This window comes from Panthera uncia, chromosome A2 (assembly GCF_023721935.1).
Source record: "Panthera uncia isolate 11264 chromosome A2, Puncia_PCG_1.0, whole genome shotgun sequence".
NCBI lineage: Eukaryota > Metazoa > Chordata > Mammalia > Carnivora > Felidae > Panthera > Panthera uncia.
The window spans coordinates 149,092,087-149,117,896 of NC_064816.1; the positions used below are offsets into that span (position 1 = coordinate 149,092,087).

Below are 25,810 nucleotides of genomic sequence, written 5' to 3' on the forward strand. Positions count from 1 at the left end.
TCATCAGAGTGTTAGCTGTTATTACTATTAACGTTCTGTGTACAGGGAAGCTGTACCTCTTCCCTCCTCAGCAATGAGAACCCAGTAATCCCCCAGAGTAGGTTTTATTATCCCCATTCTTCAGATGAGGAGCTAAAATAAAGCTCAGAGAGCTTAAGTAACTTGCCTGAGGCCTTATACTACATTTACCATATACCACAGGCTCTGTGAGGGCAGGAACCAAAAGTCTGTCTGATTCATTGCTGGAGCTTCCAGCACCAGGTACAGGGCAGGTACTCACACCTTCACTGAACAAATATTAGCAAATGAATGACTAGCCAGAGAGTGAAGAAAGGGGCTCACACCAGATTGGGCTCGCCCCCAAGCCTCCCTCCTTCCTCTACATGGAGCCACCTCTCTGCCATGTTTGCTGTTCCCTACATAACAACACTGTGCCCCTCCATGCCTGTTCAGAGCCCCTGTGCATGGCTGGACAGGGGGTGCATTAGGGAACAAATAATAAGTACCCAGTGATGAATGGAGAACTTCTAGATTCAAAGAGTGGCATTCATTGCCTCTGACAAACAGGGAGACTGGGTTCAAGGTTAGACAGAGAGGTGCAAACTGGGAACACAGGGCCAAACCAACAGAGACAAGAGCAGGCCCCTACCTGAAGTAGGTGTTCCCTGTGTGCAGGACTTCCTTTTGGGATTTGTCTCACTTACCCTTAATCTTGACAAACGGCACAGCAGCCAGACCATTGTGCCAAAACACTGCTTATGGCTGGCATTCCCCAGCTCAAGAACCAGCCATGAGTCCCTGAGCCTACCAGCTCTAAGGAGAGCTCGTCTGAGCCCACTTTGTATTCCCTGCCCCAAATTCCCACCCCGAGAGTTCTACCTGCTCTTCCCTACCTAGAATGCCATCTCTCCCACTCCTCTGTTCCCAGCCTAATCCCATCTTCCAAATCCTTGGGTATTCCCCTATATCCTGAAGTGGCCCCTGAGAAGTGCTGTTCACAAGGCTTCTCTGACTCCTAGCCCCACCTAAAGGGCACGTTCCTCCAGGAAGCTCTCCCTGAATTTGCTAGCCCCAGCCAACCTCCTTTTTTGAAGTCCAGTAGTGTTTCCACTTTGTCTATACCTGTGTTAATACAGTAGCAGCTAGCCACATCTGGCTATTTAAATTTTAATAATCAGATTAAAAATTCAGCGCCTCGTTTGCAGTAACCATATTTCTAATGCTCAGCAGTCACATGTGCTACTGGTGGGGTAGCACAGGTTTAGTCCATCTTGTTTCTTGGTCACAGAACTTCTCTCCCATCTGAACTAAAACCCCCAAAGACATCTGAAAAACCCAAGGCCCAGCACTAAGGGCCAGTGATGCTTCTTTCAAGTGTTCACATTAGCCACTGAACCATCATTTTACACGGGGCTCAGGGGGACACCCTGCTTCTTGAGTAATTCTTGGGCTTTTATTCCAAGTCCCCAGTCCACCACCCATCTCCTTGTAAGCTGGACATAAGGAAAGCTTTCTGAATGGCAGTGAGGCTAGACCACAGCACTCATGAGAAGGGAACAGTATGAAGCCACTCTCCCAAAGCCACTTGAAAAGAGGGGATGCTGCTTGGCTACTGGCAGGGCACCAGGGAGAGAGAATAGTAGGAGAGGGGACAGTTTGAGACTTTGCTCTTCACTTTCCAGGCACGTGACCTTAGACATGTCACTTGGCCTCTTTGAACTTCCATTTCTTCATTTGCAAAGTGAGCCACCAGTACCTCTTACACAGGCTTCTTGGGAGGATAAATGTGGGACTGAGTACCCTCCTTACTTACAGTATTTTTTTAACATGGACAAAAGGGCCGAGCACCCATGTGCTGGTGGGGCCCCAGCGCCCAGCCTCCCTGAGCGGCAGCTTTGCTGGCCTCTCAAGGCCGTGCTGGGGAGGCTGCTCTGCTCCCTCAGCCCTGCTATCTCTCAAATTTCCACAACCCCACTTCAGGCCCAGTTCCAAAAAGCTTTCCTATAGATGTGGTTAGCTATAACAAGTATCTTAATCTCCGCTATTTTAGGTACCACTGCAGCTAGAATCCAAATCTGCCCTAGGTCCGAAGAATGGTGTCTACATCAAGATTGTCTCTCGCTGACAGTTTTATGAGGACACCCCCCAAATGCAAAGGAAACCTTGATGTGGAAATTCAGATTTCGGGGAAAACATCACTGAAGCAACTGAAAGGGTGCCCACCATGCAAGTATAAAAGAGGTCTTTACATAACTTTTCCCAAATGTTCCTGAACATTTAATAAATGTTTCTTGCACTTAGTTTTAACTTTGCTGATGGTGTAGGAACCGCTGACCCACCTCTCAATAAGAGATTGCTGATAAATAGGCAAAAATGTAGTTTTGTCAACGTGACTGAGAACTCAGGGTTTTGAAGGAAGTCCTAGCCTCAGGATGGAAGGAATCTACAGGGCAGAGGACACGGGGACACTCCGGTGAGCTGCCCTAACAGCACCACCTCGTGGGCCTTTCCAACTTCCGGTACATTATGGTGTCTAACTTAAAAAACTATATTTATCGGAAGCTTAACTCCGACAAGTGGCTCAAAAGCTTTCTTTTGCTTTGATTTTCCTAGGTAAGCTAATACTAACTTTATAATGTTTTAATGCACAGAAGAGTGATAGAGCCTAAAATGCACTAAAGGCATCGTAACTTCTCTTCATTTTGATCAAAGAATCAAATACTGAGGTGAATTTATTAAAACTGTCGTGTTGCTGAGAAGTTAAAATTCAACAGAGAGCTTGCAGGGTGAATCCCACATCTGCCACCAGCTGTGTGTGGTCATGACTGCTGGTCTTTCCACATCCTCCTGTGCCTCATTGTCTTCATCTGTAAAACAAGGGAGCTGTCCTAGATCAAAGCTCCCTCCTCTATGTAACATGTGCGCAGCACGAAGGGGCTAAATGCCCCATAGATAACATTCTGAGCGGGAATCTGTAAGCCTGGATACCCAGAGGCTGACCACCTTTACGCTGTTTCAGGAGAGCTGGCACAACAGGTGTTCACGGATCCATGGCTGTGGATCCTGCCTCTGCCGTTTGGTCTTCTCCTGTTCCAGCCAAAAGGACCCCAAGCTTTCCCCCAAAGTCCTTCCCTAGAGAGCCCTCTTCTCACTTTCTGGCCTCCCCAGAGATAGGAAGGCAGCTTCGTCACCCACCACTGTCCCAGCCCTGGGTGCTGCCTGGCCAGCCCATCACACAGCCCTTTCTGCAACCTTGCTTGCCACCACTGCTCCTCTCAGGGATCAAGCCTCTCTGACACGTCTGGCCCTGAGGCTCAGACCCACTGGAGAAAGCCACACATTCCCATTCCTGGGGATCTAACCTGTCTTCCCAGACTGCCCTGCCCGTCTCCCAATCTCTGACCCCCTATGGCCATCAAGTAACCTCAATCCTGCAGAAGGGCCCAGCTGAGCATGTGGCTTCCTCCTAAGGGCACAGCCTATGCCTGGTACCGGAGCCCATCAGCTCCATTGGCTTCCCTCACCTGTTCTGTCCAGGTGCTCACCATGTTTAGAAACAGCAGGGGGAAAAAAAAACAGGGAAGCTTCTTAATGTTCTAGAATTGCTAGACTCGGCTCTTCCATGGTTTCAACCCACAATCCCTAGCTCTCCTGAAATCCCACCATACACACACAACACTAGCTAACGGGGCAGGAGATGGCACTGCCTGGGTCTTCCACAAAACCCTTTAGCTGTATCCCAACCGTGTCCTCATGACCTGTCAGTCACACACACACACCCTGGGTCCCACCACGTTTTTACACTAAGAGAATTACCGTCATTTTGACATCTTCCCATCACAGTGCCCACCCCATCCCAACAATCTGGCAAGATGGACCCCATCCTTCTCTCAAATTTCTGATCCTACAAGTAGGTGTTCTTCCTGGCTTGCTTTCTCAAAGATGAGCAAATCCAGGGCCTCTGGATTTGATGAGTCTTCGTAGCTCACTTGCCAATTCTGGAGCGTGTGATCACCTCCTACCGTTCTCCAGCCATTCTTCCCACCCACACTCCCAGACCATCCATGCCACCCACTACTAAGCTCCCAGCAGCCACGTGGTTAATGAGCATGGAATCACTTCTATTTAAGACGTAGCAGGCAAGCACCTGATTTAATGGTTCTCCCTGACACCACTCTGCACCCCCCCAACACACACCTGCTATAGTAGGACCATGACTTAATCAAAAAGCAATGAATAAAACTTACGATTAGTCAGGACATGGGGGAAATATTCTGGGGGCTCTGAAAATCACACCATGTACAACCAGGTGACCAGCCCTGCGGGTGGGTAAGATAGTACTGTTGTTTCATTCCCCCGGTCATAAAATTCAGTTATGACTGGTCTTGACTGGCTGACCTGTGTAAAGTTCCAGAGCACTCCCTAACCCCGCTCCAAAGAGGGAAAGAACTAAACTGAGAATGTGAGGACAAAGCAGAAGTGAAGACATCACATGGGGTGGACACACTGTACTAGGAAGGTGGGGGGATGGGTAGGAAAGGTGTAGGGGAGGTGAGACGCCCACTGCTGAGGACTAAACCCAGAGACCAACAGGTACAGCCACTTCATAACACGGAGCCACCCTGTCAGCCCCTCCTCCCCCAGAGCAGAGCCAGCCAGCACCCGGTAGAGACTCCCATAACCTGCTGTGTGTGGACGACACTCACAGAATGCACCCCACCACACACACACACACACACACACACACATATCTACAACACACACTACTCAGTAGCCAATCTGGGTTTTGTGGAACTTGGGATTTATAGGGGTTGGAGAAGGAAAAAAATCCAAATATGTAATTTTTACGCATTTAACTGAGATGTATGACCATGTGGCCACATAGTTAGGACCCACCCCTGCAACGGTTGTGGAGACAGCCCCAGCAAGTGAGGGGCCCTGAACCCTCAAGTTCATCAGCCCCATGGGTAAGTCCACACACAGCCCCCGAGGCCAGTAATGGAGGCTCCGTTATATCCAGACACCCAGAATAGTGCCTGTATCCAGCAGGTGCTCGATAACAGACGCTGAAGAATGAGCTTTGCTTGTTGCCCACCTCAGATAAATATTTTTTATTTCCATACTCTGTTGTGACATTTGCAGCACAGGTATTCCAATCTCACAGGAACATAAAACCCACATCTGGAGGGTGTCCAGTGTACTCAGGAGATGCGGCAACGGGTGTTGGTGGGCAGAGCCTGGGGCCCTTGGGGGGACCATGTCACCTGCCAGGATTAAAGCGCTTCCTCTGAGGGATGCTGACCCTGCCAGGACACAGGGCAACTGACAGGACTGCGGTGACACCACACAGTAGCCACTTGCTCTAACCCTGTGATATACGGGCCATTCCAAGGCCAGAAGCCCAGGAGAAGAGCTGCCTGGATCAGAGCCAGAGCCACAGACACAGTGACTGCCGCCTGTACCGATGACTACTGTGTCATTCTGACAAAAAATTAAATGAGATGCCACTGAGACCCTGAAAAACCAAACCACTCACTGCAGAGAAAGCAACTTAAATCTAAAATCAATCCATAAAATAGTATCTAGAAACTCTGTGCCTGGTGCCCATCAGCTGCCAAGTCAACAAAGAGTGTAAATAATAAAATTTTAACACACTACTAAAAAGTAATAATAGGCCCACCTACAGTCACTTCTGGTTAGTTTACTAATGAGCCCAAAAGTGGCTTAAAACTAAAAACTATCATCAGTGAGAGATTAAGAATGTAACTTCATCAGGAAGTCAATGCTAAATGAACAGTTCATTAAAAAGTTTTCTGTTAAAAGAAAAAAAGAAGAAAACTTTCCCAAATAGCTACTCCAAGGACAAGAAGCCTGAAAGGCACTAAAAGCATCACCGCACGCTCACTGCCGGCCGCCAAAGAAAGACGCTAAGGAGAAGAGGGTGGAGACCCCCGCCACGGGCTTCGTGGAGCTGGCGTACTGGATGATGTACTCAGGGTAGATCTGGTGCTTCTCGAAGATCACGAAGATGGAGGGATCGGACATGCTGTTCACGCAGCTGTCATAGAAGACGTTGCCGTGGCCTTCCTTGGCCGGGGGGCGGACGAAGGAGGCGCTGCCTCGGACGAACTCCCCGACCAGCACCCGGGCCAGGAACATCGTGTGGGACTTGGTGTCAGATTTGCTGTAATGGTGGGAATATGCGGCGTCGCGGGCAAAGTAGCTCCCTGCAAGGACACAGGCGGGCTCAGCTGGTGTCGGGGCACAGCCCGCAGCCTGGAAGGGGAGGCTGGGGTGTCCTGTCAACCAGGCAGTGCCGATGGCCTCTGTCCTTCGGTCACCACCTGCCCCTGCCTCCTGTCCTCCCTCATGAAGGCCAACAGAGGAGTCTCCAAACTTGGAGACAGAAAGATCCGATTCCGACTCTGTCCCTCAAATCTGAAAGGTCCCTGGGCACACTGCTACTTAACCCCCAGATCTCAGCTTCCTCAGCTCTCAACTGGGCCTGTCACATCAGCCTCACAGGGTTGGTGTGGAAAGGGAACAAGACCCCGCACGGGACACTGGATGCCAGGAGCCCAACGCAGACAATTATGAAGCCGTCCAACAGGAGCCTGCACTGGAGGCCACCACACACACAATGGGAAATACATCTGCCACTGGCTTTCTCTATCCCGACTCCACAGCTGCTGCCACCTCCAAGAACGGCTGATGGACAAGCGATGGGGTCAGAAGAGGGGCTGTTCACTACAGTATCACATTGTGGAGATGCTTCAATCTAGCAGCCATGTCGTGGTCACGTTAAAGATGGCACCATATATGCCACCTACTTGCACATGGGTCAGGATAAAGCCACCGTGGCAAAGTATTAAAGCTGATTAATCTAGGTAGAATTTATGCTGGAGTTTTAAAAATATTATTCTTGGAGCACCTGTGTGGCTAGTCGGTTGAGTGTCCAACTTCAGCTCAGGTCTTGATCTCACAGTTCACGAGTTCGAGCCCCAATTGGGGCTCTGTGGTGACAGCTCAGAGCCTGGAACCTGCTTCAGATTCTGTCTGTGTCTCCCTCTCTCTCTGCCCCTCCCCAACTCATGCTTTGTCTCTTTCTCTCAAAAATAAATTCAAAAAATGTTAATAAAAATAAAAAGTAAAAATATTATTCTTGAGACTTCCCTGTGAGTTTCGAAATTATTTCCAAATAAAGTTTTAAAATAACCCAGAAAACAGAGAACTCCCATTACAGCTGGCATAACACGCACACAAGCATATCTGAACTGTTCCGATTCCCATTCTAACGACTGGGGGGCATGGTCTGGGGCCGGACTCAGGGCTGGGAAGGTACCTGCTTTCCTCACCCCATTCTTGTTCTCCGTTTCCAGAGCCTCCATTCCACAGGGACACAAAACCCCAGCTGCTCAAACCTAGGGTCAGGCTCCTGGCTGCACACAGTAAGAACAAGGGTGCCACCAGCTGGGTCTGTTCCTCACTGAGTTTGATCCAGCTCATCAACTCACCCTGGCTCTCCCATGCCCTCCATCAATTTGCTTTAAAATGGCCACCCGGGCCCCAGGGGTTGGGGGCGGGGAGGTAAAGCCAGGTTCTGCCAGTGGGGCCACCTTCGCCCTTACCTTTGCCGTAAGAAGTACCATGAAGACCACAGACCCTCCAGTCAAAGTTCTGCTGGCAGATGGCATCAACGAAACTGGCACTGGTGCCATGGAACAGCTGCCTCTCATCTACCACCTTCCCTCCGTTTCTCTTCTGCATCTGCCCTTTTTGCCTACAATTATGGGAGAGGAACGTATGTTGGGAGGCAGAGGGTGCTTGTTGCCAAATACAAGCCACTCGACCCAAGAAGACACATTTTATTAGAATCAGCAGGAGTCCAGGCCCGTGAAACCAGCCATGGACCAGAGAAAGAAGAACAGTGGGACTGGAGTGAAAAGGCCTCCAGCGGCTTCTTGAACTCCCAAAGCAGACCAGTCCTTGGAAAGCAGACCTACTTCTTCTTCAGCACCTTGCTTCTGCATGGAGCTCAGCTGGGGGAACTGGAAGATGCTGGTCAGTGGGGGCCACCCTTTTCCCCCTCTGTGTGCTACCCTGATTTCATCACTGGGCCCCAAATACAGAGGACACTGCTCCAACCCCCTTTCTGGGGACAGGTCAGCAGGATCCCAGGCCTGCCACAGCGACCTGCTGCAGATCTCCCCTCAACAAGGCCAAGTCCCTAGGTGCCCAAGAACATGCTAGTCCTCAGGCACAAAGAGGAGACCCCCATTGTGTGGCTGTCAGGACAGCATCTCTCTACTCCTCAAGGTGTGGGTGGCTTCCAATGACCAGTCCCGCTGATCTTCAGGCAGAGAGGCAAGCACTGGCCTTGTCACTAGGGCAGCTTCAGTCCCCTCGGCACTGAGGGATGTGCCAGCACTGAGCTATAAGGATAGTGAGACGGGGAGGAAAGTGGGGACACAGCTCTGGCTGCCATCTCAGATTGTCCCTGAAACCTAGGACACGTTTGGCAAGCAGCTAGCCTACTGTGTATGTATCAGAGGGGACGGTCACCAGCCCACCAAGAGTGAGCCCCCAACGCACCACTGGTAGACTTCCCAGAGGGCCAGATTTTGGACTCGCTCGATCTTCTGAACAAAGTAGAAAGGCAGCGTGCGGTTAAAGAGGTTCCAGACCTTCTGATATTCATCCGATGCAGAACTGAGGGCAATCTTCTGCAGGGAGCAAATATTTTTTTCTCTGTTATCATCAAAGCAGAGGATATACATCAATCCCTTCTCAAGGTTGCTCATAAAACACCAGAACTGCCAACAAGCCCAGATAGTGATCACCACCCTCCCTTTGCCAAGAGGTGTAGTGTCTCCAGGCGTGAGATGTATGCAAGTTGTGGTCACTTCCCTTTTGTCCACTGTGAAACCCTCCTGAAGGACAGGCAGGTGATGCTTACATCAGCACCACCCTGGTGTCCCCAGGACATCCCTTCTCCTCCTCTGTACCCACACAGGGCAGACTATATAGGCTCCAAGACCAGAATTGGTATCAAAAATGTGGAGTGCACACATCTGGGAGAGAGGGGGGCCAACCCTGTTAAAGCAGGTTCAGGCTTATGGGCAGCAACGCATCAGGAGCTCAGGCTGGCAGACAGACGCACATCAACTCAGGAGTGCAGTGAGACTTGCAGGGATGGCGCCTGGCTGCTGCGTCCTCCCAGCTGAGTCCACCTCTCCCCTAGTGTCTTGCTCTGAGGAACAGTACTCCCTATGGGCCGGGAGATTCCTAACCAAGGGCAGCTGACACTTACACAGCGACCATCCACAAATTCCCACACCTGAAGCCTGCACCTAACCAGCCTGGCTCTGCGAGGCTTGGCCCAGTGACGGCCCAGTGATAGCCCATTTGGGGACCCGTGAGAAATCCCTCTGTAGCATGCCCTACCCTCACCCTGAGTGCCGTCTGAATGTCCATGGGCTCCTGCAACAGAAATTCTGACTCTGGTTTCCCTGGTCGCACCCCAGGAAGGACACCAAACTCCTCTCCCCTGAGTGTGGAACCAGCCTGCCCCTTCCAGACCAGACTGTCAAGGGCTCCCATACCTGTCACAGCCTGCAACTCAGCCCCACAACCAAGCGCTCCACAGCACGGCCCAGATGTCACTCCTGCTTCCCAACACCTACACACGCCCTCTATCCTGACCCAGGCTCTCTCCCTAAGAAGTTTCCGTCGACCTGTATGCTCTGCCCCTACATCTGCCTGTACAAGCACCAGCCATCATTTAGGTGTGGACCCAGTGACATCTTCCCTGTTCCCCTCGGTACAGACACCTCGTCCTGCAGTGCTGAGTGCTGCTGTTCAAACTCACCCAGCCCTTTACACGTGTGTGTGTGTGCTGCTGGGGTCTCTGTGCTCTGTCCAACTCAAGAGGAGTCCTCTCAGGGCAGAGAGCTGGTCTGCAGTGCTCTGCAGGAAGCCAGCAGCAGAGGGCGGTCTGAGGGCCACACGTACACAAGGCAGTTGGACAATGGCACGAGCACTCCACAGAACTCAGTGTAGCTCCTGTTCGCTGGCAGGCACTACATGAGCCAGGTGAGTCGCTATTCCTGGTCTTCGAACATCCGGCACCTTTCAACAGCAACTCCCCCTCTCCGCGTCCCTCATCATACTTAAGTCCTCTCCTGGTTTTGTTTTCTTGCTTTGTAAAACTAATACGTATTGGCCGAGCAGCCGTTAAGCTCCTTATTTCTGCCCTTCCCAGAAATTTCTAAGTCATCATGCTCCATCCACAATACATCCTCTCCCCTCGGGGCCACAACCATCTTCTTGGTGGTCATCCAGGCTTAAAATCCCCTATACCTGAAAATAACAAAACCCGACAGAACTCTCCCCTCCTGCCCGGCCTGGCCTCATAGCTTCCTCAGTGGTGGAGTCAGTTCACTCACTAGGTCACAGAACGCCCTCCTCCACGGACCAAAACAGTGCAAATCCCATACCTTGAAGCCAGGGTCTGGCAGGGCCGAGGGGTCCCAATGGTCTGGGATGCTCTTCGGGCCTTGAAACTTGACACTGCTACAAAATGTAAACAAATATCATTTTGTGAAAGCAGGTAGAAGGTGAGGAAGCACCTAAACACACACTATCCACCATGTGGGAGCACTCTACTTTGCCCAGGTGGCCAAAACGCAAATGATAAGGCACAAGGGATCCATTTCTCACCTGTATCCCAACTCTTGTATGAAAGGCAGAGAATAACTGATTAGAGTAGCCTAAACTCTCATCATTTTAACATTCAAAGGGCTCTTCAACTTTTTCCAAGCAGCCTCAATTAGGTGTAATTGGCATACAAAAACATTTTTAAAAACATAAAATTTATGTCAAAACGAATTTGGCAGAAATTTGATTGAAACTGCTAAGAGGCTACTTATGGTCTGTATATACCCTACTTAAATTGACTATGCTTTTTTTTTTAATGTTTTCTTGAGAGAGAAAGAGAGAGAGAGAGCGCACAAGTGGGGGAGGGCAGAGAGAGAGGGAGAGAGAAAATCCCAAGCAGGTTCCATGCTGTCACAGTGCAGAGCCCGACTCGAGGATCGATCCCACAAACCATGAGATCATGACCTGAGCAGCTATCAAGAGTCAGACACTTAACTGAATGAGTCACCCAGGTGCCCCAACTATGCTTAATTTTTACTGCTGCAATATTAGCAAGTTTAATTACAGGTCTCACATAACACCAGCACCATAGGATCTTCCAAAAGAGATAGAGAAAGATGGAGTTCTAAAAGACACATGGCTCCCCCGCCCCACCACAAAAAAACTTAAAAAAAAAAAAAAAAAAAAAGACACATCACACAAAGGGTCTAGGAACAGGGACTGTGAAGCTATAATTCCAAAATTTTCTGACTCCTTTTCAGAATGGTCTTTTCTTCCTACAAAAGATATTCCTTCTGTTTCCACTGGCATAAGACATGTACCTTCATCCTAAGCCTCAAGGAACTCCCACAAATAACTTTCCTAGGAAAACAGCACAGTTTAAAAATAACTAACCAAGGTCCCATGAACAAGAATCAGCCAGAAACAGACCATGAAGACCAAAGATGCTGAAATTAGGAGGCAGATTATAAAACAATTATTCTTTCTATGTTTAAAGAAACAAAAGACAAACTTTAAAAACCTATGTAAGGAGCTAAACTATAAAAAGATGAAGATTTGAAAAAGAATTAGGAGGAACTTCTAAATATGAAAGATACACTCCTTGCTAGAAGTTTGAAGGACAGGCTTATGAGCAGGGGAGACCACCTGAGAAGGAAAGAAAAGAGTGAGCTGAATGAGATGCTAAGTGGTAATTCAGAATGTGGCCCCACAATGAGGAGGTGGAAGATGTGGGGAAGAAGCTGGGACACAGAGAAGAGGGAGAGAGAGAAGGCCAGAATCTGGTTGGAACCTAACGGAACCTCGAAAAAGAGAGGAGAGAGGAAAGGATGGAGGCGATCTTAAAGAGAACAAAGGAGACTCGCTGACACATAGGTCTAAGAAGCCCCAAGAATCTCCAACAGGCTAATAAAAGCACATGCCCAGCCTCACCAAGGTGACAGTGCATGACAGCGAGACCAACGAAATCTGCAAAGCAGCCAGAGGAAAACGAGGGATTCTGGGAAAGAAACTCCAGTTAGACTGACTGCTGATTTCACAAAGACAGCAATGGAAACCAGAGGACAGTGGAGTGACCTCTTCGGCATTCCAGGAGAAAATAACCACACCCCAAAATTCTACAGCCAGTGAAACTATCTTTGAAGATTGAGGGCAAAATAAAGATGTACTCAGGCAAACAAAAACACAGAATTTTCCAACAGACTCATCTTTGAAATTCATCATCATTCAGACTCATCTATGAGTCCAACAGACTCATAATTTGAAATTACAAAGTGGTAAAATGTGAGTAAATCTAATGAAACATTCATAGTATAAAATAACAGTACCTCAAAGTTAAAAAACAGAGGAAGATAATGGAATCAGGTATATGAAAGCCCTTATATCAGTTGATACAAGCACAAAGATACAGACTTGACTCATACCTAAGAACACTTATTATAATTTCTAAGGTGGCCAAAAAAAAATAGTTATACAATGTATAACTCTTCCAAACTAGAAGGGAAAAAAAACGAAATGACAAAAAATATCCACAAGGAGGCAAGAAAAGATAAAATAAGACCCAATCACATGAATAAAACATTTTTATGGAGGATATAAGGACAGTAAGGAACTAAACCAGATAGCTGATGTGTAAATGCCATTTCGAACTTTACGTTAAACTCTTGTATTATAACTGTGGAATGTGGAGATCATATTCTGTGACCCTGTCATTCACATAAACATAGAAGTTGTATCTCTTTATTTATTTGAGATTGAGAGATCTCTGAGCATGCATGATCAAGAGGGGGAGGAGCAGAGAAAGACAGAAAGAGAATCCCAAGCAGGCTCCACGCTATGAGCACAGCACCCGATGCAAAGCTCAAACTCATGAACTGTGAGATCATGACCTGAGCTGAAATCAAGAGTCAAACGCTTAACTGACTGAGCCACCCAGGTGCCCCAAGAAGTTGTTTCTGAAAGCGACCTACTCTAACAGTCCCAATCTGCCACAGAGGCCCAAGCAGACTTGCTTTCTAGAGTTACAACATCTGGCTACTGTCACATGGGTTAGAAGGAAGAGCCACAAACTTCACTGCATGGACACTGTGTGACTCTTAGCTTATGCAGCAGAGAGATCCTAACTCAAGTCACATCTCAGTTTGAATTTAACCAAAATGATCACTATCATTTCTGACGTGTGGTGTGTTTGTGGCCCCATGAAAACATTACAGTGACAATAAAAGACATCCAGTCTCAGAAAGGAGACAGATTTTTTCCAAACCGTATCTAAAGTAGTCTCTGGATAGGGAAAGAATCAAAAATAAACTTTCAGAAGTAGAAGCAGCCACAGTTAACTGAACTCTAAATCCAGAAGCAATACACAGAAGACATGGGTAAATTTCACTAAAAAATAAAAAATAAACATTTCTGCATGGTAAAATATTTCATAAACAAAGCTGGCAAATAACAAACCAAGAAAAAAGGTTTGCAATTTGTATAAGAAACTGAGTGATGGGGCACCTGGGTGGCCCAGTCAGGTGGGCGTCTGACTTCAGCTCAGGTCGTATCTCACTGCTCCTGAGTTTTTGAGTCCCGCATCAGGCTCTGTGCTGACAGCTCAAACCTCAGAGCCTGGAGCCTGCTTTGGATTCTGTCTCTATCTTTCCGCCCCTCCCTGACTCATATTCTCTCCCTCTCTCAAATATAAATATTTTTAAAAATTTAAAAGAAGAAACCGAGTGAGCTCTCCAATAGATAAAAGGCTCTTAATATTTACAAAATATACCAAAAGTCTGACAGAAAATTGGACAAAAAGACAAACCATCCACAGAAAAAGGCAAATGGCTGTTACAGGTTAGGAAAAAATATTAAACCTCACTCGTAAGAGAAAGCAAATTAAAATACACTGATATACCCTTTGCCACCCACGAGAACAGCAAAAGTCCAAGAGCTTGATGCGAGGCAAACAGGCACCTCAAGCATCCTGGGGCAAGTGCATAATGGTCTAACCCCATCAAGAGAAACCTGCATTTACCTTCTAGGGCTTTAACCTCCATGAATATGAAACAGCACATACACCAGATCATCCATTGTGCCATTACACTTGTGACAGTAAAAAATCTAAAACAACGCAAAATAAACCTCTAAAAGGAACAGATTAAATAAACGAGGGTATATACAGGTGATAGAGAGCCACGAAGACAACAACAGATTTCAGAAGACTTTAACGTCTTCTGACGTTGAAAGGAAATAATTATTTTTAAGTGGAAAAGAAAAGGTACAGAACAAACAATACATTTAGAATGTTACCCTTAGCACAAGAAAAACCAGAAAATACTGTATATGCATTTGTTTATTTTTGCAAAAAAAAAAAAAAAAAAAAAGATAATGAAGATAAACCAAAAACTTATACAAACAGGTCCTCATTACGGAAACATTGGAGATAACAGCAGGCAGGATACGGACCACTGAGTGTACCTTTTGCTTGAATTGCTAATACCTTTCCCCCCTATCCTGTATCAAACTCTCCTCTAAATGACCATGCTCCACAAATACAACCACTGAAGTCCATCTGTGAGACCTAGAAGAGCCAACAGAGAAACTATCAGTTCTCCACGAAACGGCTAACAACACTGGCTGAAGTCTCAGCTTAAGCCGTGACACACCCGAATGTAACTGGTACTATAGTATCTCTTGCCAGCCAGGCTCCTCTCCCCCATCATGTGGCCGTGCGGATCGGAGAGAAAGGACCCCTTGCCCAGCTCCTATCCTGGCACATCTGCACCAAGCCTAAAACTAGTGGTTCAGAGGAAGTCTGATCAGAGCAAAGCTCATAAATATACCCCCATCAGCTGCAGAAGGGCCTTCTCCTGCTCTGAAATGCTTACAAGGCAGGGCGCTACCCTAATGGCTTCTGGCAGCTGTAAGGGAACCCACTCTGAGGATGAAGCTGGCCTGTTAGTGCCTTCAAGTATCCATTTTTGATTTTTTGGTATCCCATAAGATTCAAGTCCTGAAATACATGGATTTTTATTGATCTAATTCCATTAGTTTTCTATTACTTTAACATTTTAAAACACTCAAGTCTAGAATTCAACTAGTCAACTGAAAATAAAACCTGATGAGCCAGGTTCGAGTCTACGCTGATCACAACTAACAGCCTTATAATTGTGTATCACCAATCTCCTACCTACAAAGATAATTCTCTGGTTCAAAGCATTTCCCAACTAGTGGAATATGGATGCCAGGAGTCAAATTGCTACAGGTGACTTGGCATCAGAACTGCCATTCATTCGTGATGCAAATGGAGAACAAAGAACAATGTGCTTTTATCAGAAGCAAAAACCATAGCTCACTATCAATAAAAAAACTCTGGGACTAAAGACAAAAAACCCAAAGAGCTATTGAAAAGATCCCTTCCAAGTTATAACAAAAGAAAGTTACATGAAGATAGAAACAGAGAGAAAATATTAGGAGTGATATAATTACTATTTCTTAACCATTCTCTCAAATCAGTCTAAAGTCAAGAACTTTTTTGGTTTCTGGAAAAATCTGCACAAGAGTACCTTTATGACTCAGTAACATTACTGGCACACTTAAACTTAAAACATATGTTGTGGTTGCTTTGTCACTTTAATGCTTTATTAAAAATTAATTGATCTGGGTGGCTCAGTTGGTTAAGCATTGATTTCAGCTCAGGTCGTGATCTCACTGTTTTGTGAGTTTGAGCCCTGCATCAGGCTCTGTGCTGACGACTCAGAGCCTGAAGCCTGCCTCGGATTCTGTGTCTCCTTCTCTCTCTCTCTCTGCCCCTCCCCTGCTCATGCTCTCTCACTCTCTCTCTCAAAAATAAACATTAAAAATAAATAAAAGTTAATCTGGTAATTAGTATAATACTCTAATGTTCACCTCTCTATAAACCTGCATTATATTTTATACTCTTGTAATACATGCTAATATTTCTCTATCTGAAATGTGCTGGGTGTACCCTGATTTTTCGGGTTCATGAACTCTCAGACCTTTTATAGAACACTGATATTAATACCAGCACTCTGGCATTCAGTGAAGGAAAGTACAAAGGCACGTGGAGGAGGGGCGCCTGGGTGGCTCAGTCGGTTAAGCATCCGACTTCGGCTCAGGTCATGATCTCACGGTCCATGAGTTCGAGCCCTGTGTCGGGCTCTGTGCTGACAGCTCAGAGCCTGGAGCCTGTTTCAGATTCTGTCTCCCTCTCTCTGACCCACCCCCATTCATGCTCTGTCTCTCTCGGTCTCAAAATAAATAAACATTAAAAAAATTTTTTTTTTAAGAAAAAAGGTACTTGGAGGAGGGCTGGGCAGAGACGGGAGTGTGGGCACTTTCGGTTACGGAAGCCAACAACCCTCTCACTGCGCTGGCTGGTCTGAGTAGGTTTTCTGTACACGCAGCACAGCGCACCCCAACTGACACACATGCCACCTACCAGGTTTGCTTCACCTTCACCTCCTGGGGAGACACGTATTTGGGTCTCCGGCAAACCCTTCTGACCGTGCCATAGACCAGGTTTTTCTGAACAAAGGCTGAAAAAAAAAAAAACACCAAATGTATATACGCACACAGGACAGCAAGGTTTTATAAACACAACTAAATGGGCTGGAAAACTAATCCAAATGTGTAGTATAGGATCAGTCTGCTAAGAAATAAAGCAATTTTCACATTTCAAATATCCATAAAGAAAATAGGTATCCTTAGGAGACTGGGTTTAATGAACACATGAATGATGAGTAATTGACATAACAATTATACATGAGTACTTTTAAATTGTTCCTTCCAATCTTGTTTAAACTATTATTTTGCTTAGCAATTTTTCCCAGCTTGGATATAAAAAAGCTTCAGCCCAGCCTGAGACTAAATTACTACATCTTAAGCCAGTGGGATTTAGTTAATATAATAATTTTACTCTTATGACTTTTTTTCTTAATTTGACTAAACTGATTCCATAGCAGTATTAAACCTTTTAAACCTGTACCATCTTTAATAAACAAAATTCTTGCCCCATGCCCACCCCAAAACCCTCAGGGTTATCCTGAGGGTTGGTGGCGGGTGGGGGTGGGGGTGGGGGGACGATACTGACCCTCAAGTTGAAAAATCACAAATGCCTATGAGCTAGATTCCATGTCCTTACCCACCAGGAAAACCCTGTCAAGTCTTACTTTCTGAACCTGGAGTACAAAAACAACTTTTTTTCATTTTAAAAACACTTAATACTAACTTGTAGATGTCTGTAACTTACATTACAGCATTTGAACCTATGCTGAGTTATCACCTAGATGTGTGTCGCTCATGCTGTAGCCCAGGTGGTCGTCAAGAGCAGGCACTCTTTGGGGGTCCCCCACATTCTAATCAAGAACCCATAATCCAGACATGGCCACCACAGCCCCCATTGTTGTCCACCACTCAACTCCCCATCAATAATTAGCACACTTACATGGGTTTTTATTGGCCTGTTGACTGACATCATGATGAATCTGAAATGGGCTTTCACTAGTGAAATGATTCAAGATATGCAGACTGGCTAAATGTATGTCAGACCCACTCCCGACCCTCCCGTGGACAGGGAAAAATAAGACATTTTCTCTAACTTACGTTACCAGGGATACATAGGCTGAGTCCCTACACAAGCCTGACCTTTGGGATTCTACCCATCTGTTGCCAGCTAACAGTTGTCAGAATTCTGCCTCTGGAATCTTGGCCCTGGCAGTGGCCTTGAGCAGCACTTATAACAAGAGTCCCTAAAATGACAATACTGAGTCTTCCCCCACCACCTCCCTGAGGCTTCCTCCTCCTTCCTCAATCCTACAGTACAAATCATTTGACCTATTGTGTGTGTTTCTTAAATGTACTTGTTTCCTAATAATACTTAGTTCATAAATGTGTCTGGCAGATTTGGGTCCGAGACTTGCTTTCACTACACCTCTCAGTGAGGCAGTGAGACGGGAAGCTAACTCATCTCAAACTACTTCTTTGGCTCCTGTTCTCCACCATCAACAAAAGTAATTCTCCTTACTCGCATGAGCCTGGGTCAGTCTGGAGTGAACTCGCTTCTTCCTGCAGTTTGCAGAAAACTGCATTCGTGTGCTCTTTCCCACCCTTACCCTGATTTTCTGTTACGTTCCCTGGGGCTGTGGCCCAGGGTGAGAATGATCAAGGTTGCATCTGACATTTCTGGTTTTGATATTTTCCAGATACTTAAGAACAGTTGCCAGCAGCAGTCAGATGGGTGCTAGCCGTATAGACCTGATCCTCATGGAGTTCGCTGTCCCCTTTAGTGTATTTGTACCTATCAGACTGTGGACTGCAAACCACCTGATGTACGGCTGGTGTTCTCCAGCAGAGACTGAAGGCTGGTAAGCAGTTCTCATCACAGAGCAGAAGAAACTTTTAAGTTCTCTGTAAGGGCAAGTCGAGGGGGCAGCGATTCTACCTTAAGCAAGAGGATAAGCCCCACAACCACAAGAAAAACAACTGGCTAACAGCAGGCAGGTAAAGTGATTTTAGGATAATTCACCAGATACACTTTGCTGCCCTTTATCCAGAAGAAGGTCCATAAAAATAGAGAAAACAGTAAACCATATTTAAATGAAGGCCCAGTTATTCCCCTTAAAAGGACTGAACATTCAGAAGGATTCAGAGTTTAAAATGTGAGTAATGCAAGGGGTGCCTGGGTGTCTCAGTCAGTTAAGCACAGGGCATGATCTCGCGGTCTGTGGGCTGAAGCCCCATGTCAGGCTCCCTGCTGACAGTGCAGAGCCTGCCTCAGATTCTGTCCTCTCTCTCCACCTCTCCCCAGCTTGCACTCTCTCCCTCTCAAAAATAAACATTTAAAAAAACCAAATGTCGGGGCACTTGAGTGGCTCAGTCAGTTAAGCATCTGACTGCGGCTCAGGTCAAGATCTCACAGTTTGTGGGTTCGAGCGCCGCATCGGGCTCTGTGCTGACAGCTCAGAGCCTGAGCCTGCTTTGGAGTCTGTGTCTCCCTCTCTGTCTGCCCCTCCCCCACTCGCACTCTGTTTCTCTCTCAAAAATAAATAATAAAACATTTAAAAAATAAATAAAAAATAAACAAATGTAAGGCAAAACTGAGTTAAACACAGCTGGACTAATAAATCCAACAGAAAACGTCTTAAGAGAAGCTACAGAAAAAAACTAAAATTTAAACAAAGGAATTCTCCAAAATCAGTCACTACACGAACTGGCCAAAGAGTATCTGGCCTGTTTCTGTCTGTCTGCAAAGGCAACCAGGACAAGTCACTTAAAGCCCAGTGTTAGAACATCTGGAGCACAGGATAATCTGCTTCCCAGCAACTTTTAATGAAAGTGTGCATCTAGCATGTGTTTAATCTGCAGCCCACCTAAGCCACAGGTGCCTACTGAGACAATGACATGGAGCTGCCATTCGAGGGAGGACACAGCAGAACTGCTATGACAGGAATCAGGGACTCAAGTTAACCCTTAGACCAGAGGGACTCGTCGTCCATGGCCTACAGGCCCACCACCATGGCACGCATGCAGACCACCCCCATCCCTCCAAACTTCGGGCCCCTGTCTTCATCTCGGGGTCCTCTCTCACCACCCCCTCCCCAGGCAACTTCTCTTCCATCCCACTGGGTTGGCATCATCTGTCTCCCATTCCAGATGTGCAGCACTTCTGGAGCAGGGACCACCCTTACCACCCTTTCCTTTTCTCTCCTGGCCCTCAGTGTGCACATGGACCTTTTCCAGGATGCAGGTGGAGAAGGCAGAGCCAAAAGATGGCCAAGCCCTACTGGGTGAGGGCAGCGGGTCAGGAAGTACCTTTGAAATCTAACTCGTATTTGTGCTTTCCAGCCTGGAACTTCAGAATGGCTGTCTGGGCATCAGACCCAGGTGCACAGTATGCCAGGTAGGCCTTCTCCAAATCGCTGCTGCAGACGGTGGTCACGGGGTGCTCCATGCCCTACAAGGGAAAAGCCAGACGCCTGGTAAAGCCAAGAACCTACAATGATGAGGAAAGCTGCTGGGTGCTACCGACACCACACTGCAGGCATGACCATGGTGCATATTCGTGTCATGGGGGAGGCAGGGGAGCTGGAAGAGAAGAGCCAGGGAGTAGGGGTGCGGCAGGAGAGGGAGGCACAGAAGAGAAGCCAGCACAAATGCCTCCAAAAGCTGCCCAGAAAATGAAAGGGAGTAAATGCAGATCCTGGCTAACCATACCAAGATAACCAGGATGGCAGCAAAATAAGACACAGCATTCATTCCTAACAGATGACACCTCCATTCAAGGGAAGGTGAACACCAACGCTGAATTCTCCAATCCGCATGAAGGGATGGCCTGAGCATGGCTGCCTCTTCTCTGCCCATTCTTGTACCCACCACCCTGCAGTCAGAGCTTAGTCTTCCTGTTTTCTTTTTCTGGGCCCTTGGAGAAGCTCTTCTGCTTTCAATCATCCATTTTGACCCCACAACTTCTATCCAACTACCTCCCAGCTATCTAAAATTTGGGGATGGACCAAGCTTGAATTTTGGCTCCTTCATAACTGTGACAAGTTATTTTAACCTCTCTGAACCTCCACTATCTCAACAGAACAGGAAGAAAACTTAAATCATACTCCTATCATGATTCCACAGTGCCATCCCATCCCCAAAGGACTAGGAAAATAATTAAAATAAGGCCTGCAAAGCACTTAGCACAGTGCCTGGAACAAAAAGTAAAGGTGCCACAGAAATATTAGGAGTGTATCTAGATACGTCAGTCTCAAGTTCAAAGAATCTGGTCTGCAGACAGACGTGGAGAGACCACTTAAGGTGGCCACTAACGTCAGAAGAATGGAGGTGTGGGCCAGACCCTGGGACACCCCAACATTCAAGAAGGAGGGTGGAAATAAGAAGCCCATGAAGGAGACTAAGGAGGAATGAGACAGGAGGGTGAGGAGGGAGCGGGCAAAGGCTGCAAATGCCACAAGATTTGGCACCTGGGCCCATGGCCATTTGCCAGTTTCTATGGCACAGTAAGGGCTGTGTCCGGCAAGGTCCCATGTCCTGCCAGCGCTCCATGAAAGGTGGCTAGATGAACAAGTAACAGGAACACAAGTTAGATCCTGGAAAATGAAGGAATGAACAGGGGTCTTTACTTCCATGTAGAGATGAATGGGTTGTTCAGGCCCAAATGGGTGAGAACAACTGTAGAGGTTTTAGATCAAGGCAAAGCAGATCACAGGAAAGGGTGCTAACTCAAAAGGTCTATCAACATGAGCAGCTTGTTGAGAATGATCCAAAAAGGATACAGGTCAGGGTAAAGCATCCTGGAGCCCAACACCTCAGGGACATTGAGTTTAACGCAGGAAAATTCAGTGGGCCTGGACAGTAACACCTTTATACACAAGATTAGGTTATGGATTGCACTATGCCACCTCCTTTGCTGTAAAAGATATGCTGAAGTCTTAACTCTAGTACCTCAAAACTTGACTTTATTTGGAAACAGAGTCACTGCAGATGTAGTTAGTTAAGATGAGATCATACTGGAGTAGGGTGAGCCCCTAATCCACATAACCTATGTCCTTATAAGAGAACGGCCACGTGACGACAAAGCAGAGACTGGACTGAAGAACCTACAGACCAGGGAAGCCACCAGAAGCTAGGAGGAGGCAAGTATGATTCCCTACAAGCTTTAAAGGGAACATGGCCCTGCTGACACCTTGATTTCGATTTCCAGCATCCAGCTGTGACACAGTAAGTCACTGCTGTTCTAAGCCACCCAGCTTGTGGTACTTTGTTATGGCAGCCTTAGGAAATTAATATAGGGTGGAGGTAATTTGGACTGAAATTTGGCTGTACCTCCTGAGCTTGGGCAGAAAATAACCTAGCTTTCTGAATCAAAAGAAAATGGTCCTAAAGTGGCAATTAGCAGAAAACTAAGAAAGAAATCCAAATACAGGATGACACCAGAAGTGTATGGGAAAGAAGAGCTGGAGTTGACAGGTCACCCTATGAGGCGATTCAGCCAATGGTACCAAATGAGACCACACAACCAATAACCACTGAATTCACACACGTGCATCTGCGCCCCACCATCACGTAGCACATCTATGATACCCAAATACAGGTCATTCCTAGAGACTCTCAATGTTCTAAGTGAAGTTATACACTCTGACTATACAGAGTAAATGAAGAACAGCATAGAGAAAAAAAAGGTAAAGCCCTGAGTGTGGGTTGTTTGGAGGAAGAAGGCCCCCACTTCCTAAAGTTGTGATAATGCAGTTTGCCAAGTCACCTAGGGAATCCTACTTTTTCACGGGATGCCCTTAGGGTCTCATGTCATCTCATTCAGCTCCCCGAGAAGGGGGACACACCACAAAGCAAAAACGTGAGAGGTAGTCACATTTGCTAAGTGCTTTTCACCTGCCATGAGTTCCTTCATCAGGTCACCAGAGAAGTTCCATTCATGGAACATAACCAGCCCCTCATTCTATCCCCCTCCTCGATACCAGGCATGGCCTCTCCCCTCCTGCTCCCGACCAAACCAAGAGCAATGTTGGGGAGCCTCCCTGAACATATCTCCATGGCAAGGAAGGAGAGGGAGATGTGTGGGAAAGAGGGCAGACAGAACAGCCAATGAGGAAAGGCTGGCCCTGCAAGAAATGGAGAAGTGTATGAGGGCTAAAGCAAGGCTACTGCTGAGAGTGACCATGTCCAACTCCGCAGTGGCCGTGGGGCAGCAATTACTCTGTCCTTCAACCCACCAACATCTATGACCTGAGAACTTGCAGGGTACAGGCAGAGTCCTCCACACAGGGCACATGTGTGGCAAAAGAGAACTCCCTGCTCTCATGGAGCTCTCAATTACAGGGTTCCCAGAGAAAAAGATATCCTAGGTGTAAGTCAAAATTAGAAACTAAAGCTTTAATACAGCCTTATAAAACCCAGAAGAGTACAAATGTCTATCAGACCACGTATCCCAATTTTCATTTCGGAAAGCTGTTCCTATAGAAATGGTGACCTCCCTATACTTGTACCTCTACAGGCACCCAGAGGGTTCCCTTTAATGTGATCCAGCCATGAACATCTTCAAATAATTGACAGCAACAGTTATGAGATCCAGATTCCAAACCAATACCTGAAATAAATCAATTTTCTTACACTTGCCCACGTTCTATGAAGTTGCTGCTACAGAGAAGTCAGAAGCTAGTTTCAAAGGGCCTTAAAGTTTATTCTGCAGCTACACAAGTCTCCTATACACACAGACACTTGCTTTGGAGCTATCTGTTCAACAGTTAAGGGAGGCATCTTTCTATCCCATGTAACAAAACCAATGAAGAAATGTCCTCTCACTATAATGTACACTAGGCCATGTTCTCATGAGGCCAACAGATACCTAATCATACAGAAGAACTCCCAACTAGCTAGTTTTATCATAATTCTCCCCAAGCAAGTGAGTCACAGGAGGATTTGGGGCTCTTCGTCTCTATCAAGGACTCCCCAGAACAATCCTTGTGCTCATGTCTGAAATGGCTCCTCCATTGGGGGCCCTCAGGAGAAAACACCTGCCCTCTTTCCATGACACTTACTTGTCTTCCATACTCCTGCCAAGAACCAAACTCATCAGTCCAGTACCAAACCCAGTCAGTGGTGAGGATGAAGTGTGGAGGTTTAGTAACCGAGGAGGCTGTGGAGAGGCGGCGGGCTGGGGCAGCACCAAACATCATGGAGTCAAAGTCTAGACAGTCAAAGTGAAAGTTGCTGGCTGACTCAGCACAGAGGATCCTGCAAAGGAAGTGAGAGGTAAACTGAAAATTCCACCAGTCAAGCGAACACTCAGGTGCTACCTGTGGTCTTCTAGATGCTCAGCTGGTAGATGTGAACATCAGTGTGACACGTACCTTAGGGGGAAAAAATGTTTCCAAGTGGGGGGAGGGGAGTACAAGTTGGTTCTTATAAAAAAAATTTTTAATTAAATCAATAAATCTCTGCAAGATTGATAAGAAAAAAAGAATATTGGAAATATAAAAGGTAAAAATTAAAAATGTCATAGACACTAAAAAAGGTATTATAAGCAAGTCTATGACAATTAGTTTAGCAATAAATAAAATGAACAAACTCCTGGAAAAAATCATTAAGTTTACCAAAATTGACTCAAGAAAAATAGAAAACCTGACTGGTTAGCAGTTTAAAATCTTCCCACAAATTAAACATTAGGCCTAGATATTCTTATAGACACATGGTCATTCAGGAAAAAAATTATTCTAACTTTACATAAATTTTTTCAGAGAACAGAAAAGGAACCATCCCAATCTCATCTTCATGAGGGTAGACACTTAAGATAACAACCAGATCAAGACAATATGAAAAAATTATAGACCAATCTTACTCAAATATGAATGTAAATATCTTAAGTACTGGCCATCCAAATTCAGCATTGTGTGTGAGTTGAGTATGTGTGTGTCTGTGGGTGGGGGGGGAGGGGAGAGAGAGAGGAAGAGAGAAGAGAGAGGGAGAGAGAGGGAGTGGGAGAGAAAGGGAGAGAGAGAGAGAGGGAGAGAGAGGGGGCAGAGGGGGAGAGAGGGAGGAATAAAAAAGGATGAAATTAAAATGCTATTCACAAATATTAATGTCTAGATAGATTATCTAGAATATATAGGTAACTATACAGATAATTCAAACATTACCAAGAGAGTCCTCTGAGTTCAGATACCTTAGTAAAGTTGCAGATACAACAGCTGACAAAAATCAATTGCATTTCTATACATCAGCACAGAGAAAAATTTTTTTTTACTGGGGATGTAACGTGTAACATGACGACTACAGTTAATGCTATACGGTATATTTAAAAGTTGGTAGGAGAATAAACTCAAAGTTCTCATTGTCAGGAAAAAAACTGTTTAGTAACTATATGAAGTGATGGATGTTAACTTATCCAGATAATCATTTTGCAATATACACGTATGTCAAGTCATTATGCCGCACACCTTAAACTTCTAGTGTTGAAAGTCAATTGCATCTCAGCACAACTGGAAAAAAAACTAAATCTCTAACAAATGATATCCAAGACCCTAATGGAGAAGTTATTAAAACCACTGAAAGATATTTTAAAAGATTTGAACAATCACATGCTATCATGTATATGAATAGAAAAATCTCAGCATCATTATGGTGTCAGTTCCCCAGAAATGCCAAGTCAATGCAATATTAATTTCAAAACTCACAACAGAGATTTTTGTGAAAACCAATGACATTTAAAAGTTTCTAGGGGCGCCTGGGTGGCTCAGAAAGCTAAGCATCCGACTTCGGCTCAGGTCAAGATCTCACGGTTTTTGAGCTCGAGCCCCGCGCTGGGCTGTGTGCGGACAACTCAGAGCCTGGACCCTGCTTCGGATTCTGTGTCTCCTCTCTCTGCCCTTTCCCAATTGTTCTCGGTCTCTCAAAAATAAATAAATGTAAAAAAAAATTTTTTTTAATTTCTGAAGAGGAGCAAAAGACCAAGGGCCCTGGCAATTCAAAGAAAGAGAAGACAGGGATTTGCCTTACCGGATGCCAACACTTAAAGCTCCACTAGGTTAAGACAGTGTGGCACTGAAGCAGAGACAGACCGACCAGTGAACGACAAGAAGAGAGGACCAGTGGGTGTATTCGCTGATCCAGTGCCTGACACAGGTGGCAC

General features: G+C 46.2%; 2 protein-coding genes across 2 annotated transcripts in view; one reads left to right on the plus strand and one right to left on the minus strand.

Annotated features, from left to right (window-relative positions):
* Nucleotides 1-2,300, plus strand: part of TBXAS1 (thromboxane A synthase 1) — a 155,689-nt gene extending 153,389 nt beyond the window's left edge. Inside the window, exon 13 of the mRNA XM_049643045.1 lies at nt 2,051-2,300. Within this exon, the coding sequence (XP_049499002.1) occupies nt 2,051-2,125 (75 nt within the window). The 3' untranslated portion in view covers nt 2,126-2,300. The remainder of the gene's footprint in view (nt 1-2,050) is intronic.
* PARP12 (poly(ADP-ribose) polymerase family member 12) overlaps nt 1,396-25,810 on the minus strand; it is a 42,260-nt gene continuing 17,845 nt past the window's right edge. The window contains exons 6-12 of the mRNA XM_049643043.1: nt 23,721-23,916; nt 19,969-20,110; nt 16,598-16,694; nt 10,497-10,572; nt 8,593-8,723; nt 7,629-7,780; nt 1,396-6,227 (exon numbers count right to left, since the gene is read on the minus strand). Coding sequence (XP_049499000.1) covers nt 5,902-6,227; nt 7,629-7,780; nt 8,593-8,723; nt 10,497-10,572; nt 16,598-16,694; nt 19,969-20,110; nt 23,721-23,916 — 1,120 coding nt within the window. The 3' untranslated portion in view covers nt 1,396-5,901. The remainder of the gene's footprint in view (nt 6,228-7,628; nt 7,781-8,592; nt 8,724-10,496; nt 10,573-16,597; nt 16,695-19,968; nt 20,111-23,720; nt 23,917-25,810) is intronic.